This window comes from Oculina patagonica, chromosome 4, assembly GCF_052425735.1.
Source record: "Oculina patagonica isolate OP01 chromosome 4, crgOcupat, whole genome shotgun sequence".
Classification (NCBI taxonomy): domain Eukaryota; kingdom Metazoa; phylum Cnidaria; class Anthozoa; order Scleractinia; family Oculinidae; genus Oculina; species Oculina patagonica.
In genome coordinates this window covers 43,004,773-43,022,155 of record NC_135761.1, presented here as the reverse complement: position 1 = coordinate 43,022,155, position 17,383 = coordinate 43,004,773, and the positions used below count along the sequence as shown (strand labels likewise).

Here is a 17,383-nt window from a genome sequence, read left to right as displayed (position 1 = left end):
AGTGGCAATTTCACTCAAACAGCCAAACTCTTCCTGAGTAAGGTCAGTGTTGTGCGGGAATTGCCACTCGATATCGAGATTCTATCAAACAGTTTTCTTTAAGTGCAACACATTTGACTATTAAGGTGGACCGCGGCTATTTTTACATCCCCTTTGTTAAATCAATGTTTGGACATGTGAACGTCGATTTCTATGCTCAATTTTTATAAAGCTTTAAATTTTAGGGCGAATAAAATAAACAATCACGAGATATAAATACTTTTTAAAAAATCTGTTTTTCTAAACAACGCAAATATTTGTCAAACGCAGGGATAGATTTATTCCCAAGAAATGTCAATAACTTTTAATTAACCACGATTAATGTAATCAGGTTTTAGCCAGATTTGCTGTCTTCCATGATTGTTGCACAGTTGACTGCTGAATTTTCGCTTTGAAATATGATGCTTGTGTAAAATCCAAAAGCAAAACAATGTCACGGACAAGAAATCACAATAAAAATGGAAAAGATGGGCAATACAATCAATAAGTATTTCTCTGCTGTTGAATAACAATATTTGACAAACCAATACAAAGTGGACTTGGAAATTTTCGGCCATTAAACTCTTCCAATTGGCGAAGCCAAACCTATATAACCGTTCGTTAGTTGACAGTAAAGCCACAGAAATCCATTTTTATATGTATAGACTTGCTACGAAAATTTATACTGTATATCCTGTTTTTAAACAAAAGAGTCTTGATACTACAAAGCTAAAAGTTCTCAAGGGTCTCTCCATACGTTGCCCACCCATTCACAATCAACAAGAGGCTATTGAAATGAATGGTCTCTTTTCTTTGTGGCCTCTTATCCAGAGGTGGTTAGCATCAAAATTGAGATGTTTTACATAGAAATAACCTCCCACAGTTGATGTACGATAGTTCATTTCTGTTATCAGAGCCCTCCATGGGTTTTCCTCCTCATTGCCAATAACACACACAAAATTATCCACTTGAGGAAAGATGGGTACAATAACCCTGGGGAGGTTCATATTTGTCCTAAAGGGATTTAACACTGCAAACTTGTTACCTGTCTCCGGAAACAACATGATTTCTCGTCAGTGAGTAGGTTGAATATAAACAGATCACTAATAGGATGTCTTGAAACAGTACCACCAGGATTAGTAATGAATTGAAAAGTATCACCGAGGTATTAATATTTAATTGTTCCTCCTTCTCCACAAACGTGACACTTTGAAGATGCTGACTACATCCTTGAGGTATTTGTGGGCTGTTTCCCAGTCCTTGGGCCAAGAACATTTCACTGAGAGATCGTCTTCATCGATATCTTCCCCCCTGCAGTACATACGTCGTGCATAACATAGTAGGTCTGCAAATGTGCCTAGAGAAGTACCCCTTTTTTGTGCTAAGTTTGATTGCTTCAAAAATGCTCTTCACAATGGCATACTTTAACTTTTGTTCTTCGTACTCTTGTTACTTCCTACATTGTCCTTCAAGTCCTCCCCACTACTACTTCCATCACCTGCACTAGCACAGCTAGTTGTTGGCGGCACATCAGAGCACTCAGACACAACTTCATCTTCCAATCCAGATCCAATGGGTTAATCTTCTAAAGAAATCAAGAAGGACAACAAAATGACGACTTGACACCATTTTTGTTGTTTGAGTAAAAAGAAGTCAATATTGTTTTGGGGGCATTTTAAGCATGTATATGGATGCATCACTGCCTTTTTAAATAAGCATGCTAATAAAGATTGTTGCAATGACGTCGTTACTGGAAAATGCTAAAAAAAAATAAATTAAAAGCCAAATAATATATTGTTGTAGACATACGTGTACATGTAGGCGCTAAAAATTCTCAAAGCAATAATTCACGTCAGTATAAAATAGCTGTTTTTGCATTTGTCCTTCTCATAGTTGTATAGTCCTGTTCATTCTTAGAGATTACTCAAACTTTGTATACTGGACTGAGTCCAATAATTCTCCCCAGAACAGCAGCGATCACTCTACTGATTTAAAAATAGGATAAAGAGACTTTCGTACGTCAATTTACACCAACATAAAACAGTTTTTTGAAGCCTTTTTAGAACCTTGAAGATCAAAGAATGTAGTATATTTGCTTAATTAATTCCTATTTGGCTCTTTCCATTTCACAATTTTGAACGGAGGAATATCAGGCCAAACTGAAATTATACAAATAATTGAATATGTTTTCCTTTCGTTTGAAAAAAATAACAAAAGGCTTACTAATGTCAAATTCAAGTTCACTTGCTTGCTCGTCAGCTCTTCCTGCTCCACAAAAAGTATGAGTCTAGATGAGCTCTTCGTGTGCGGTAATTTAATGCCTTTCCTTTGCAATTTATACAAAAACGATGACATGGACGGCTGGACGGTCTAAACAATGGCAGAGAGACGAAAGCGTCCTTCCACTGCACTAGTTCCCAGTGTTCAGGTATCGCTGCGCATGTCACCGTACCGACAAATGAGGTTGGGCGGATAAACGAACAAAGAAGAAAGGAGAGAAGGGCCAATGAAAGGTCAGAATTTTGACGGTGGGAAAACGCAACAAATAAGGAATGCTTGCCGACTAATTAATAATCCACCGTGACATGATATGACATTGTCAGTTTGCCAACATGGACTCATTCAAAGACAAAATGGCGAACATGAAGGGGAAAGTTTTCAGGGGAAAGCTTCCATTGGATTCAACGCCTGTTCTAGCTGACCATGGTCAACAACAGCGCAGCCCAACTCAGAAAAAGTCTCAAGAAGACACAGATTCATTGGGCTCTACAAGTGACGAATCAGTGGGCATTTTATCCCAATCCATGAGAAGCAAGTTACCGGTGCAGCTGAAGCAGGAAAATGCTGTCATCGATGAATCGAACCGAAGTGGCGGGGAAGCAAAAGGCACCTCAGGTTAGCAACTGGTTCATTTTTCTGTATTCAAAAATTACTGCAGGTAAACGTGATTTTTTAAAAACATTATGTTGTTTCTTGTGACAGAATGGTCTGTTTTGGAGGTGAAAGAGTAGGTGTTTGAATTGTTTGGAAGCGAAGAAATTGCATGCAAATTCGAGGAAGAGGAAATTGATGGACGGATTCTGCTATCATCAACTGCCAGGAGTAACGAAGCCTTGGAGAAGTTAGCACTTTGCACAATATTTGTAAAGAAAGGGAAATTTCTGGAAAAGACGCTTCAGCTTGCAGGTACCCATTTTTAAGAAATCAAAGGATGAGCGTTTATTTCTCTTAATTAAACTTTTAAGAACAGCCTTCTTAAAATAACAAAACGCCTTTATATCAAATAAGAACAAACTTCTTAATTTAAATATGAGGTTTAAAATTAAAAAAAAGATTAAAATGGATAAGAGTTATATTGGAGCTGTTGAAAACTGCTCAGCTTTTAAATGTAATGATTGGGAAGTCGACTTATTCTTCGTCACAAAGCTGTAGTCATGTCATTTACAAGTAATGTCTTTGCTAACTTTAAGTTCCAAATGAGAAAGGGCAAGTTGTTGGTAAAACTAAACAAAATGGACTACACTGACATGGCACAGCCCCTTTAAGGTGTGAAATACAGAGCTGCTTTTAAAAGGGACCATATCAGTATGTCACTTGTGTTTATAGCAAAAATTACTTTCTGGAATGTTTTAGAACCATTACATTTCTCAGATTTGATCAAGGAAATCTCTTTCCAGCTTTTCATGGCATTCTCTCCTATTGATGCAAAATATAGGAAGTGGGAACTGCAAGCAGGGTCTTATTTTTCTTCATAAGTTGGTGGGGTGGTATGCCCGTGAAGTAGGGCAGGAGCTAGACTTTTTCGTGCCTCTCTCATCTCATGCCCTCAGTTACATATCTGCCCATTTTTTCTTGCACGTTCTGCTGATAGACAGTAGGAAGCAATTAAAACTATTGGTTCCTAATTTAGCCTTGCTACATTTCAGGTGCATTCGCCAAAAAAACGAAGATTAAAAGTGAAGGCTCTGAATTACTGTCAGCTTTAGACTTCTCATGGCTATTATCAAATGGCGAAAAAAATAACCTAACTAGTCAGGACCGATCTGTATTTAATACAAAGTGAGTTTGTAGGTTTAAATTATCTGTTCTTCATTCCTGTTGACAGCAAATGTATTGTAATGCATACTTCCGAGCAGAAGTGAAGGATTTGAATGATCTCTCCACCCTCCAGTATTCAACTTTTTTACTTAAACCAAAATGTAGTGCTTAAAACGGTAATAACAAAAAAGATGCCTCGCCTGCACTGCTCTGTTCTCCTGGATCAGTCAACTCCAAGTGTGCCCATCTCCCTTCGGACATTTTTCGGGTTGTAAGTTCTCAGGGTGGAGTATTTGTCATCAAAGGTCTACCTGGGAGTGGGGCATTTGTAACTGTTAAATTTCACATTAATTTCCTGCTACTGTGGAAAAGCATTTTAGTGCATGGCATTTCAGTCATTTCACCTATACTTTTTCACATCACAAGAAGAGGAAAATTACAACCTATATCAAGAATATATGGCCAGTTACTGCACCAACACCAAGATTCTGCAACGATGCGAAAAACACCAAAAAGCTGATGAAAGTAGTTGAGACACTATCCAATAACGAATAGTTCACTTTCCGAAAGGCAGGACTGGGGAGTATTGCTATCGGCCAGAAAGTAAGAAAACATGTGGACGAACGAAGAAGGAAGGAAGCAGAAGCGTCACTTTCTTCTCACAGTGAGAGTGATCACTTTAGCGCTGGCTCTGGCACTAGTGAGGAAAATAGCCCTGGCAGTGTAGAAAAAAGAACAAGGCAATGCAGCTGGATGACTACTTCAACAGTGGCAAGTGTTGTAATCAAATTTATTGAAATCACTAGAAAAATCTTGGCAGTGGCCAACACAAACACTGCTGCCTGACTGTGCATTTCTCCAGTTACGATGTGTGTTGATTCAAGTTGTTGTCATTCATGCCTATCCAATTTCCATGAATCCCTAAAGGTTTTATTTACACTGAATTGTTCAAAAAAGACAGTTGGAGTATAAAGTTGAGTTTTTTATTTCGTCAATAAAACACAACATTTCACAAATTATAGTCTTCAAGGTTTTTTTAATGTTTTAAAAACTCAGCTTGCATTTCGCTGAAGCAGTGCTGTTGGTTTGGCTGGGGAAAACATCTATACAGTCAAACTGGACAAAGATCTTAAACCTGCTGCAAAGGACTTTGGATTGAAACTTTTTCGCAACAAGAACAAACAAATGCATGTAAAAGCAATTGCCAGTTACCTCATTGAGAAAGGTTTGGTAGAAGTGACATGTATAAGTTTTGAGAAAGCTAGTTTCCAGGAAATTGCACAGCTGAAACAGAGGAAACAGCTTTTTATTTATATATGACCAACTGAGATATTCAGGTTAAAAAATCCCAACAGTACGTATTTAAATATATACTGAGCTTTGATACCCATGCATGCCAGACGTCAATATTTGCTGAAAAGGTGGCATATTTTTGTCTAAATTTTAATCATTGTTATTGAATCTTATAGATTACTGTTGTCTGTGAAATTCATTTTTGTCAGGATATTAAAATACAAAACTTTTATATTTCCAACAAGTGGTTAAATATTTTAAATTAATGCCTGGCATCAAATTCAAAAGGTGGCAGTTATAGATATCCGTGTCATGTGATGTTGTTGATGGTAGCTATAAGTCAGTGAGGCACAACTTTTCATTCGTTTGAGCTGATGAACAGAATGTTTTTTAAAAGCTTTGTTCTCCAGGGTGCAACTTCGTTCAAAGTATCTGAACAAAGGTAACGGGGAGATTAATCTCCCCCAAGAAGCCCATGGCAAGACAACGTTCGGTGAACTGGAGGTCAGATGAAGTTAAAACTACCATTTTAAATGTTTAATCTGCACCAGTTGAGAAGTTCACATAAGTTTAAAGAGTTGTGTCACTGGCTACGTATACATGCAGAGAAAAAATAATTTATCAGTATCGGTTCACGTTTGTTACTGGTTGTTAAAAAATTGGATGACAAGTTAATTCCTTATATCTCACCCAAGTTATTCCTTACACCAAGTGTTTACGCTTGGATGCAGCCAAAAGGTAATTTCTATTAGGTAATTTTTATCATTGCATAATTTAATTAGACAGTGACAAATTATAGTGTTTGCTTAGTCGTGACCAGTGTAACCTAAGAACTCCTAACTTAATTATTATAAATGACCTGGAATCAGGATAAGTTCTTATGTGTGTTATATGCAGTTAATTGTTGGCCAGCTACACAGACGCAGTTATATCAATCTCATCAGACTGGCCCCTGTTGGGAAGAGAGAAAAATTGAAAGAAAGAAAAAGTCAACATAAAGTTAAAAAATCATCTCCGACATGCACACCGCATGAAAGGCCTGGCAATACCTCATCCACCTCAACCTGTGATGGATCGGTCGGACGCACATGGTATGTTAGTGTGGACCAGGACTCGTATGAAGAAAAAGATATCTTCAAACCAATTGTTTTTGAAGACAACAAAAAACGAAAAAGGAAAACAAAGGAACTATTGGACATGTAAAGATAATGTACTCTAAGGTCAGGTTTTCAAGAGCAGTGCGATTTTGGCTAAATCGGAGAATAGTATACTCCGATTTACTGGTACTATTCAACGATTTACCACAAAAGATTTTGAACAGTTTTGCTATTCTACAATTTTAGTTTCTGATTCTACTATCATGTCAAAAGGCTTTGTAGAAAACAATCTCCGATTCTACAATTTTTTCGATTCTACAAGTATACTATTAGAGAATTCTATTAAGTTTCCGATTCTACGATTTTAACCTAAAGGCTTTGTAGAAAACAATCTCCGCCGGATTCTTCGATTCTAGTTTCTGATTCTACGAGGAATGCATTATTAAGATGAGTCATTTCTCGGCACATGCTTTAAGAATGAGTAATAAATTGTTGTTATCCGTCATTTTTCTGCACACGCTTAAAGAACGAGGTATACACTGTTGTTATTCTTTATTTCTCGTGTATAATTGGCAGATAATCGAAAGAATCGGAAAAATCGTAGAATCATAAAAATGGGAGAATCGCGTTGAGTTGTTATATATATATATAATCGTAGAAATATCGGAGGAGTAGGTAAAATCAGACGACAGTCTGAAGAATTAGGTAAATCGTAGAATCGCCTTATATATATAATCGGAGAAATATCGGAAGAGGTAAAATCGGACGACAATCGGAAGAATCGGAGAAATTGTAGAATCATGTTGAGTTGTTATAATCAGAGAATCGGAAGAATCGGTCTAATCGGACGACAATCGGAAAAATTGTAGAATCGCATTCAGTCGTTATAATAGGAGAATCGGAAGAATTGAAAATCAAAACTTGTATTTTCATATTTTCTGATTTAACCATAATCGCACCCTTCTGAAGTGTTCAAAAAAGATAGAAAAGCTGCTGACACTAACCCTTCCAGCAATACATTAATGGAGCTTTCTTCCAATGTGATAAATAGACCTCCGATCAACACCGTTGTATGATATACCTTTTCTCTTCATCCCTTTCTTCATCGGATTGTTTGTGTATTAAAAAAGATGAACTGGTACAACACATTTTCACGTGCGAATTTCGGACCTTTCTACTGGAAACCACCTTACCCTCGCAGAAAGAGCAATGGCACGGAATGGCCGCCATATTGATCCCTGGTTTTCCTCTCCGCCTCTATATGACGTAGCCGTCTTCCTTTGTAGTCAATGGCTTACTGACATATTTGCAACATTTTAGGCGGGAAAATTATGGCGCCAAATTAAGACGAATCTTGCATCCTACGTCGCCACTGAATCCTGCATCGCACAACGTAGCTTCGTTCATTTCTGAAATCTGATCGATCATATACCTTGTGAATTTTTTTACTCGATCATAAATGGATGCCGTTAACATGAATGCAGTGTTTAGTTTGTTAGATCCCGAGAAGAAAAAAATGCTATTGGCACAGGTGTTGTCGTCAAATTACACTCAGTCTCTGTTGCCCGCCAATGCTTCAACCTCCAATGCTGAACCTGCCGCCAAAAGTGCTGACTCGCAAGAAAACCAGCAAGACACAACAAGCTATACGGCGGATGAGATGCTGTCAAGCGGCAAAACTGCTGCAAACAATATTTCAAGGTAGGAGTTTTACAAGTGGTTTGTTTTAATTTTTGGCACGTTTAGAGAAAACAGTAAAATTCAGGGCCAGCTGTGGTACCACAGTTTGAAACGTGGTTTAGAGAGATTTACCCTGATTTGGCTTTTAGTTTATCGATACGTTACAATACGGATAAAAGATCAATGTAACGTCTTCCCGCGCGCGCTTACCCCCTTTTTTTCTAGCTTACTCTTCGCGAAATAATTATCTCTCTAAGGGGTCTGTCACTGTGCCCCTGACGAGAATGGCAGACTTTCTGAGCTTTCATGACAATCTACTCCGATCCAGGAAAACTTATTAGTGAGCTCACTATTATAATTTCTTCAATATAACTAACAATGGTAATTTACCTAAGCGATAAAATTAAATAGGGACAACAGATCACTACTAAGTAAACCAGCATAGCCACTCATTGCGTCGGTTACTTGCACAAACATAACTATTAGGACTTTTTTCTTTACCATCTAGTCAGTCAGTCTTATGGATGGTTTTCTGCACTTTCGACCTTCGTCTGCTCAGTCTGTTTGTTCAGAACTTTTTCGTGCTTATGCACATGTTTGGCTGTTCACTCGGCAGTTCATTCGAATCGTTGTTTCTGCAGTCTTCATATCCGTTACTTACATGAACAGTAAAAGCCGAAATATTAAAACCTATAGAGTTCCGAAACTTTTTGGTTTTAATATCATAAATGGCATGCCACAGCGTTGGAACTATTCCTTCGCTTAGGAAAATCAAAATAACGAATTGAAGGCCAGGGTTTATCTTAAAAGCACTTGGAGTGCGGGCTGCCCGTTTAAGCAGGTTTAAGCCATTTTTTATTGTTGTTCGTGGATATATTCGGATATAATTAACATGCATGGTGGTTTAAAATCAGAGGCAGTCTCGTTCTTGAGGAAAAGCAAAAGCGTTTGGCCGGCATTCGAGGACGAACAATCCATGGTGCGAACTCAAATTCTCGCAGCAAAACAGTAAATTCCAACCGCTAAAGATTCAAATTTCGCGAAAACTTTTGTTCGGTAGCTTGGTTGAAGTGGAATCGAACTTTTGTCATTCATGGTTGGCCCATTTTTCCACATAAGGCCCGTGAAAATTTTTTTCCTTCCTTTGAGACTTGCGCGTTATAATTTAGCTTACATACTGTTGCTTGAATGTAGAGATTAAAGTGTTAAAATTCAAGTATTGAGATTCAATCTAGCAACAAAAATTGAACCATGCAGCATCTATAATTTATAACATTCTTTTTTTAACTGAATCATATATAGTTCATGATTAAAGAAGCTGTTCGTCGGGCAGGGATTTGGGAAAAGGCGCTAACGTTCAACAAAAGTTCTCCAGATAAGTGGAAATTGTTCAATAAGTTGGTAAGTTAAATATCTTATCTTGCAGGCCCTTTCAAATACAATGGTAAATTACAGTCCTTTAGTTTAAGATTTTTTTTTGCTTTAAATATCTTTCATCATTATGGTTTCGACATTGCTGAGCCCTCAGTTGCAGGACATGTATCACCTTGCCTAAGTCTCCGCTAAAACGGCCAGTTGGTTAGAGTTCCAAATCAATATCTAGGGTGCCGTGCCAGTGGGTTCGATTACATACAAACAGGGATTTTTGTGTTTTAGTTGAATTACAAGGAAATTCCAAATTATTACATTTTTTTCTGGACCTCAAGTTATCAGGGGTTCTACTGTGCAAATTAACAAAGCTTATAGCGAGGGGTTTGAGTTATTGAGATCCAACAGTCTGAAATGAAATTGGCAAAAAATGTTTTGTCACCAATATATTAATTTCATTGTTTCAGGTGATTGAATTTTGCCCTCAACTTCAGGGGCGAATGCACTCAGTTAAACATGCGCTAAGTGACTCACTGGTCAATAGGCGGAATTATTTGCGGAGAGGTGGCAAAATGGAGGTAAGCACATTAATTTCTTTCTGTGAATGGTTTAACATAGAGAGTCCATGGCATACAACCATCCAGTGAAGTTTGAATTGATAATTTTGAAACATTCCTTTTAATGAGTTTTTTTTGATATCTTATTTTGTGTAAACAGAAGAAACAGGCTAAGAATGACCAGTCCCTCCCATCCATTCCAGAAAACCCTGGAGCAAAAAACAGGAAAGGGTAGCTACCTTTAAATGAATAAATTAGCTTAAATTATGTTAGGAAAATGTTGTTTAAAAAAAATTAAGACAACAAAATTAGCAATACAGTAACAAGAACTTCAAATTACCGAGTGTGATTATCCTTAAGCTGATGTCAAAATTGTCTTGCATTAAATATAACAGCTAATATAGGGATTGAAGCCGGGGAAAAAAGCCTTGAGCGTGATGACCTAAGTATACCAAACTTATAATGAAGCCAACCTTCCCCTCACTGAATTTCTAATACACTTCGAATTCAACAGCAAAAAAGTTTGAAACAACTAATTATTGATTTATAACAATAGCACTCCAGTATAATAAAATATTATGCTCAACATGATATTTGAATTTTGTACCTTCTCAGCATGCAGACATCATTTTAGACTTTCAATAAAGTCCTTCGTCTTGTTTATTGTGGCGCACCGGGACAAAGGACTTTTCATACTTGAATCGCGTCACTTTTAGCGACCCAAAAACGGGTCACTGAGCATAGACCAATCAGAGCAGCCCTTACGACAGAAGTGTCAATCACAAGGGATTAAGTGCAGTGAAACGTGACTTGCGGTCAAACATTCAACATGGGGTCAATTTCGAAAGCGATAGATGATGCTGTCAAGGCCACCAGTTATTCAAGTGTGCGTGAAAGATGTTTTTTGGGGGTTGGGTCGAGAGGACAGCTGAATTTCAGACTATGTCCGCTCCAACCAAAGCTGGAAAAAAGCCTCACTATTGAGCTCGCTTCGTACGCATTCGACTCCTTTCTTGGTGCGGATAGCAACGCCATTGGTTTAGTTGTCGTTCCACTGATTTCTTTATTGCCTCTAGAATTCCAGCTTCGTATGTTGGCGTAGCCTGCGTTTTGTTTGTCTGCAACGCAGGCTAATGTTGGCGACGACTGCCCTGAACAGCAACTGGCGGATATTTTAGATTTTGGAAGTCCGGTGGCGATTCATTATAACTATCGGCACATTTTTCGTCGGTTAAAAAACAATTTAAAATGTGTATTCATCGAGTCATTGCATTGCCAAATTTGCTCTCTGGACGCAGGAGAAACGCATAGACGCTCGTTCTGTTTTTTTCTGTTTTCAAGCTGCTACAACACTAATGCTAACAATTGCAACATTAAATGACTGCAATGCTGATTATACTAACTCTTTGCACATCTGGGACTGGTGGAAATTAGAAAGGGGTTCCATGTGAGGTTATACTGGCAACTTCAATTTGCTGCTGGTGTAAGGCAGTTCAAGTCTGCCAAGCTCCAGATCAACAGTACTGGCATGGCGAACAATTTCATACATCATGGCCGCCGCGCATGCGAGTCGCATGTCTGCGTGGACTTAGATTATATTTTGGTGCGTGTGTAATTACAAAGAACACAGTGAAAGGCGGACTTACCTCAGTCGAAATTTCGCTTCTATGCATTATGAATAAGAATTCCTTTAGGTTCCCAAATCCAGTTTAGAAGAGCCATATATTATCTTGCTTTTGAGCGATCTTGTTTACAAATATTTGGTGTATCGACGGTTCCCAATGCGTTTGAATCTACTTCTTTTTCCGAGAAAATCCGCCATAATTCTTCTCCTGTTTCCCTCAATATTAGTGCGAAGGTGCTTTCGCAAAATGTCCGTAGCAAATGTCCCGTTGCTGATGTTTAATGTTTCCAGATCTGAATCGCTAGATCGACAGCCGAAGTCGATTTCTTCACCGAAAACAGCGTATAAAAAGCAGAATTCATGGTTCCTAGCACTCCTAAAAATAGGTTAAAATATCCTTCTCAAACTAGGCGAGTTCATCCAGGTGTTAACTTCGTGCGCTCCCTCGAAAATCCTTCGTAAAACCATGTGAAAATGGCTTACTTCGTCCACCATTTTGAAATTTTTCTGCTAGCCAGGTAGCCTCTCCTTGTGTAACCAAGGCAACCAAGACAAAATCATTTTGGCGGGCATAGACAAATTCGGCTAACTCGCCCGTGCGGGTCACGTGACCTGAATTGGGTACAACAACAAAGTTTCACCACGTGCGCTCGTAACTTTGACTCAACTTTCTCCGCTATTATGCCGCACTTTTGTTGCGCTGGTGGGTGTACAAACAGCTCTGCGAACCGAAACGATCTGTCGTTTCATGGATTGCCGCTTCATTCGAAAAGTTTATTATCCCTTTGGATCACGAAAATGAAAAGAGATCCCCGACATTTCAGTGTCAACTGCCATACAAAGATATGCACCGAACACTTCACATCGGATGATTTTATTAATCCAGAGTCTGCTAAGAAACGACTTAAGGCGAATGCAGTTCCGTCGATTTTTGCTTGGACTAAAGAGAAAGCCCAGCCTGTGAAAAGATCTGTTTTGGAAAAGCTGAACGAAAGCAGGACCGAGGAGGAGGAAGCAACAGATACAGCATCAGAAGGAGAAGGTGACATCTTGGGCTCAAGCGGGACTGACCATCAGCTTGTTTCTCATAAGACACAGACATTTGAAGATGACATATGCATTAAATTAGATGATAGTCTTAGAATTCCCTGTTTACATAAATTTTCCGTATCTCATCTGCTCTCAAAATGTACAACGCCAATGAGAGAAGAGAAGTTTTTCACTCATTTCACTGGATTTAATTCTTACATTGAGTTCATGAATACATTGCAATTTTTATTGCCTAATTTAAATAGAAAAATGTTGATTTACTGGGATACGGCTACACGGAAATGTAATATCATTGACACAGAGAAAGTATTTGAGGGTGATGATAATAATCAAGATAACAATGATGATGATGATGATGATTCCCAAAATAGCACAACTCTGACACGCCCTACTGCTCATAAACTGTCAGTTGAGGATGAATACCTTCTTGTTCTAATGAAATTAAGAATGGGCTTATCAGTCATTGATCTTGGAGAAAGGTTTTGTGTTTCTGATAGCACAGTAAATAATATATTCCTTACCTGGATCAACTACCTGTATGCAACACTTGGAAGTCTCAAAATATGGCCACATAGAGACATCATTTTTGAAAATTCGCCCAAGGAGTTCTTAGAGAAGTATCCAGGTACCATTGTTATCATTGATGCTACAGAACTAAAAATTCAAGTACCAAGTGCACTCCAGAAGCACAGTGAGAGTTACAGCACATATAAATCCCACACAACATTCAAATGCCTCCTGGGTGTTGATAGTAAAGGAGGGATTATGTTCATCTCTCAACTTTATGAGGGTTCTATAAGCGATAGACAAATTGTGGAAAGGTCTGGATTCTTAGAAATTCTAAGGCAAAAACTTATAACAGGAGAAATTAAAAGGGGAGATGCCATCATGGCAGACAAGGGTTTTGATATCCAAAATGATTTAGAAAAAATTGGCCTTCATCTTAACATCCCTCCCTTTCTTAAAGATAAAGTTGGATTTGAAGAAGATGATGTCATTAAAACTCAGACCATCGCAAAGCATCGAATTCATGTAGAGAGAGCAATTTGCAAGGTTAGAAGGTTTCGTATATTTCACTCAGTAGTTCCAGTATCTATGTTTGGAAGCATCAATCAAATATGGTCAACAGCATGCCTTCTCTCAAATTTCCAGAACCCAGTGCTGGCTTGATTCATAAAAGCCACGAACTACAACATTTAAAGCATAGCCGTTTGGTAGTCTAATAATGTTCTGGTAATCTGCTTCTTAAACAAGTCCATTATTACCTGAATAAGTGGTTGGGTTTCATGTTGTTATTGACTAATTTTAGAGCAAACATGTAAGATTTACCAACTAGTTTACTATAGTTCAACTATTGAAATCATGTTTCTTTCTGTAATGTAAATAGCACTTTAAATCCAATAAGCTGACAGTATTTGTATGAAATGGCTTATTGCCTTTCCCTTAAAATGAAGGAATAAACAGAAAATGTTTGGGTTTAATGACTTGAAGAAAAACTGTTTACAAGAACAACTTCCGGTCTGCTGTTTGTACAGCTGTTCACTCTCCTTGCTCTGCCAACAAGAAATGGCAGAGCATGATGCATATAAAACTGTGATAGTTTGGGTAAGAGAGTATTTTTCCAATAGTTAGAATCAAAATATATCCTATCAACACACATTTCATTCGAGTCAGACAAATAAATGCAAAAATCACACCATTTTAAACCGGTAAGAGCCAGCTGCCCCTGTACTTGGGCATAATATCCACATGAGTGTTCTTTTTTGAGGTAAAATTTTCCTCCAATTTTCTCAAGATAAAAGTTTGGGTCAGATGCTGCCTGTTCCAGTGTTTCACCTCTCTTTGAAAAAGGACACTTGATCTCAAGTAAACCATATTTAGTATCAGTGGATGGATCAAAAACTTTTCCATCAGGGCTTGCTCCAAGATATGGAAAAGTCAGATGTACAGATAGACCTGCATCAAAAACCACAAAACTTGGTACTTGCTTTTGCATTTGTTTGGCATATACTGTCCTTGCAAGTTTCTCTTTTGCTTTTCCGTGTGCAATGGCTCTCACATTAGACAAATCCTTTGGTACAAATATAGTTTTCAACATTGATTCTGATGGCCTTTGAACCCGGAAATAAACTTTGCCAAAGTTAGAGGCAGTTAGTCTGTAGTTGTGTTGATTAAGCCATTCAGCAGATTCACCCTGCAAAACTGTTCTCCTCTCCATAGCATGAGCTTCTTTTAAATCTATTACTATGTGATCAACAAAAAAGTCAATAAAATCAGTTTGGTCTACACCTTGAAATTCATTTAAATCAAAGGGTGTCGTGTCAGCCTGAACAATTGGAATATCAGGAAATTCATGGAGTGCTGTATTGTCTGAAGGAACAGTAACTCCTGTGAAGTTGCTCACAAAGGTTGTGTTTGGTCGACCACAATCTTGAAGCTGATATCCTAGGCAAGCACCAAGGGGCACATTTCCAAATACAGTGTTCACTAACAAACCTGGTTCTTGATCGCATAACAAATAAGAAAAGGGGGGAGGATTTTCTCTTTGTTGTAGATAATGCACTTGATCCATCACGTGATGACTTGGCAGTCCACATCTTAAAACAGGTCCCCTAGCATCATATAGTTTACACCTGACAGGGTCTCTTTTCCTCTTTCCACATCTGTCTGTTTCTGCGCGGGCATAATGAGTTCCCATTACAGGTAAAGGGCAGATAGAAGCAGCTCTTGGAATATGCCAGGATTGGGGAAGACTTGTACAAGTTGCATCACTAGGGATTTCCTTTATATTTAAACATGAATAGTCGTTCAGCTGGAAAATTAATGCAAATATGTGATTGCAGTGTCCACCACTTCCCCCTTTGCAGGAACAGTGTGCTTTCGAAACTTTGGCTCTGCCATCGTTCTCCCTGAAGATTGCAGATAAATAATGCGGCTCTTCGCTTTTTCTTAGAGATCTATAACAGCGCGCTTTAACATAAAAGTCACCCGATTCCTCGCAAGCATAAATGTCATAAACATACCCTTCTCGAAAGAACTTGTAGCTTTTTTCGCCAGCATTCTTTTTGCCTCCTTGTTCTAGCCACAAAGAACACGTTATTGGGCTAAACTGAGGAAAGTTCCTCATAGATTTTGACCATTTTTGATGTTTTTTCGTGAAGGAACAGCTACAGCAACGCACATGATTTGGACAACAATTACAAGCGGAAGCCATTTTGAAAGCAAACCAAAGGAGAGCCTCGTTTTCAGGCAATGTAAACACCCAATTCAAATCACGTGATGTGTTAGCCGAATTTGTCTATTATTCAAAAATCAAGTATTGCAAAAAGAAGTAGATTCAAAATGTCGGACGAATCAAGGAGCTGTATACATGAATATGCAAGAAAAGTTGAGTTCTGTGAACCGGAGCTCAGATATGCGTCGAAAGCTTTGGAGAAGAAACCAATTTTCGCATTAGAAATACCTTATCCATTGCTAAGAGAATGGCATAGAATAATCTCTGAGGAACCCACTGAGAAATACCCACAAGTTATGCTTGACCATCAGCATCTGTTGGATTATGTTGCCCTGTTACAAGTAGCAATTAGGGACCATGCACTTTTCTTTAGTGATGATAAAACTAAGAGAAATGAAATGAACAAAGCTTTAGCAAAAAGAGCTGGTTCAGTAGCAAGCCTCTACAGGACAACAAAAGGTAGAGCAAAAGAGGCCCTGAATGTCAGGGTTAAAAAATTTCACATTTTTGAGGGAGAAGTGAAATCCTCTCAGGATCTTCAAAGGGAAATGACCAGACTAGAGATGGAAATCAATGAATGGAGAAAGAAATGCAACAACATTGAACAGGAAAAAGAGGAATTATTCAAAGAAATGACTCAGACTGTCCAGGAGAAGGATAGAATTATTAGCCATCTTCAAAATACAAATAAGGAATTGGAAGACTATGTGGCAAATCTAGAGAAATTATCCCTCAATGTTGAATACAAAGGAAAGCCACTTGCATCCAGCAAAAACAAAGGAAGAACATTAAAAAATTTTCTTACAAGGGCTGAAACTGCTCTTTGGTTCAGCAAATTTTTTGGACTAGACATTGAAAGCATTCTGGTAAAGGAGAGTGACACAGGTGTAAAACATACTATAGCCATGAAGCAAAGTTTGCCCTGTGATTTGTCAGAAGAACAAGAAACAAACCTGAAGTATGATTCCCTTTCTGTAGAAGAAAAAAAGCAAGTAGAAGAAATTCTTTTCCTGCTTGACAAGTTTTGTGTGGGTGATTCTTTCTTCCATGAACTTACTATGGTCACTGATGGGCTTCCAAAGTCATATTTAATTCAGCAATGTAGAGCCAATTTAAATAAGCTATGCCACATTGACAGCCTGCCAGGAACGGCACCCGGGGCAAAAGTCAGTGCTGTCAAGGAGCTGATAAAGGAGCATGTACAAGAGTACCTAAATAAAAACCCCACAACTAAAAGCATCCAAATCAAAATAAATGGTGATGGGGCAAGGATGACTCGGAATTCAAACTTTGTTTTGTTGTCATTTTCCATTCTACAAACAGGTGATGAGGTTATGAAAGCAAAAGGAAACAGAACTTTGGCAATCCTTAATGGAAAAGAAGATTATAGCTCTATGAAAGAATCATTTGGAGGCATTTTCAG

The 17,383-nt window shown here is 38.2% G+C and overlaps 1 protein-coding gene across 1 annotated transcript; it reads left to right on the top strand.

Moving 5' to 3' along the window:
- Positions 1-12,777: 12,777 nt before the first annotated feature.
- On the top strand, positions 12,778-14,049 carry LOC144650212 (uncharacterized). Its single transcript, XM_078509861.1, has one exon. The coding sequence runs from the start codon at positions 12,876-12,878 to the stop codon at positions 13,893-13,895; it is 1,020 nt and encodes a 339-aa protein (XP_078365987.1). The 5' UTR covers positions 12,778-12,875; the 3' UTR covers positions 13,896-14,049.
- Positions 14,050-17,383: the final 3,334 nt, after the last annotated feature.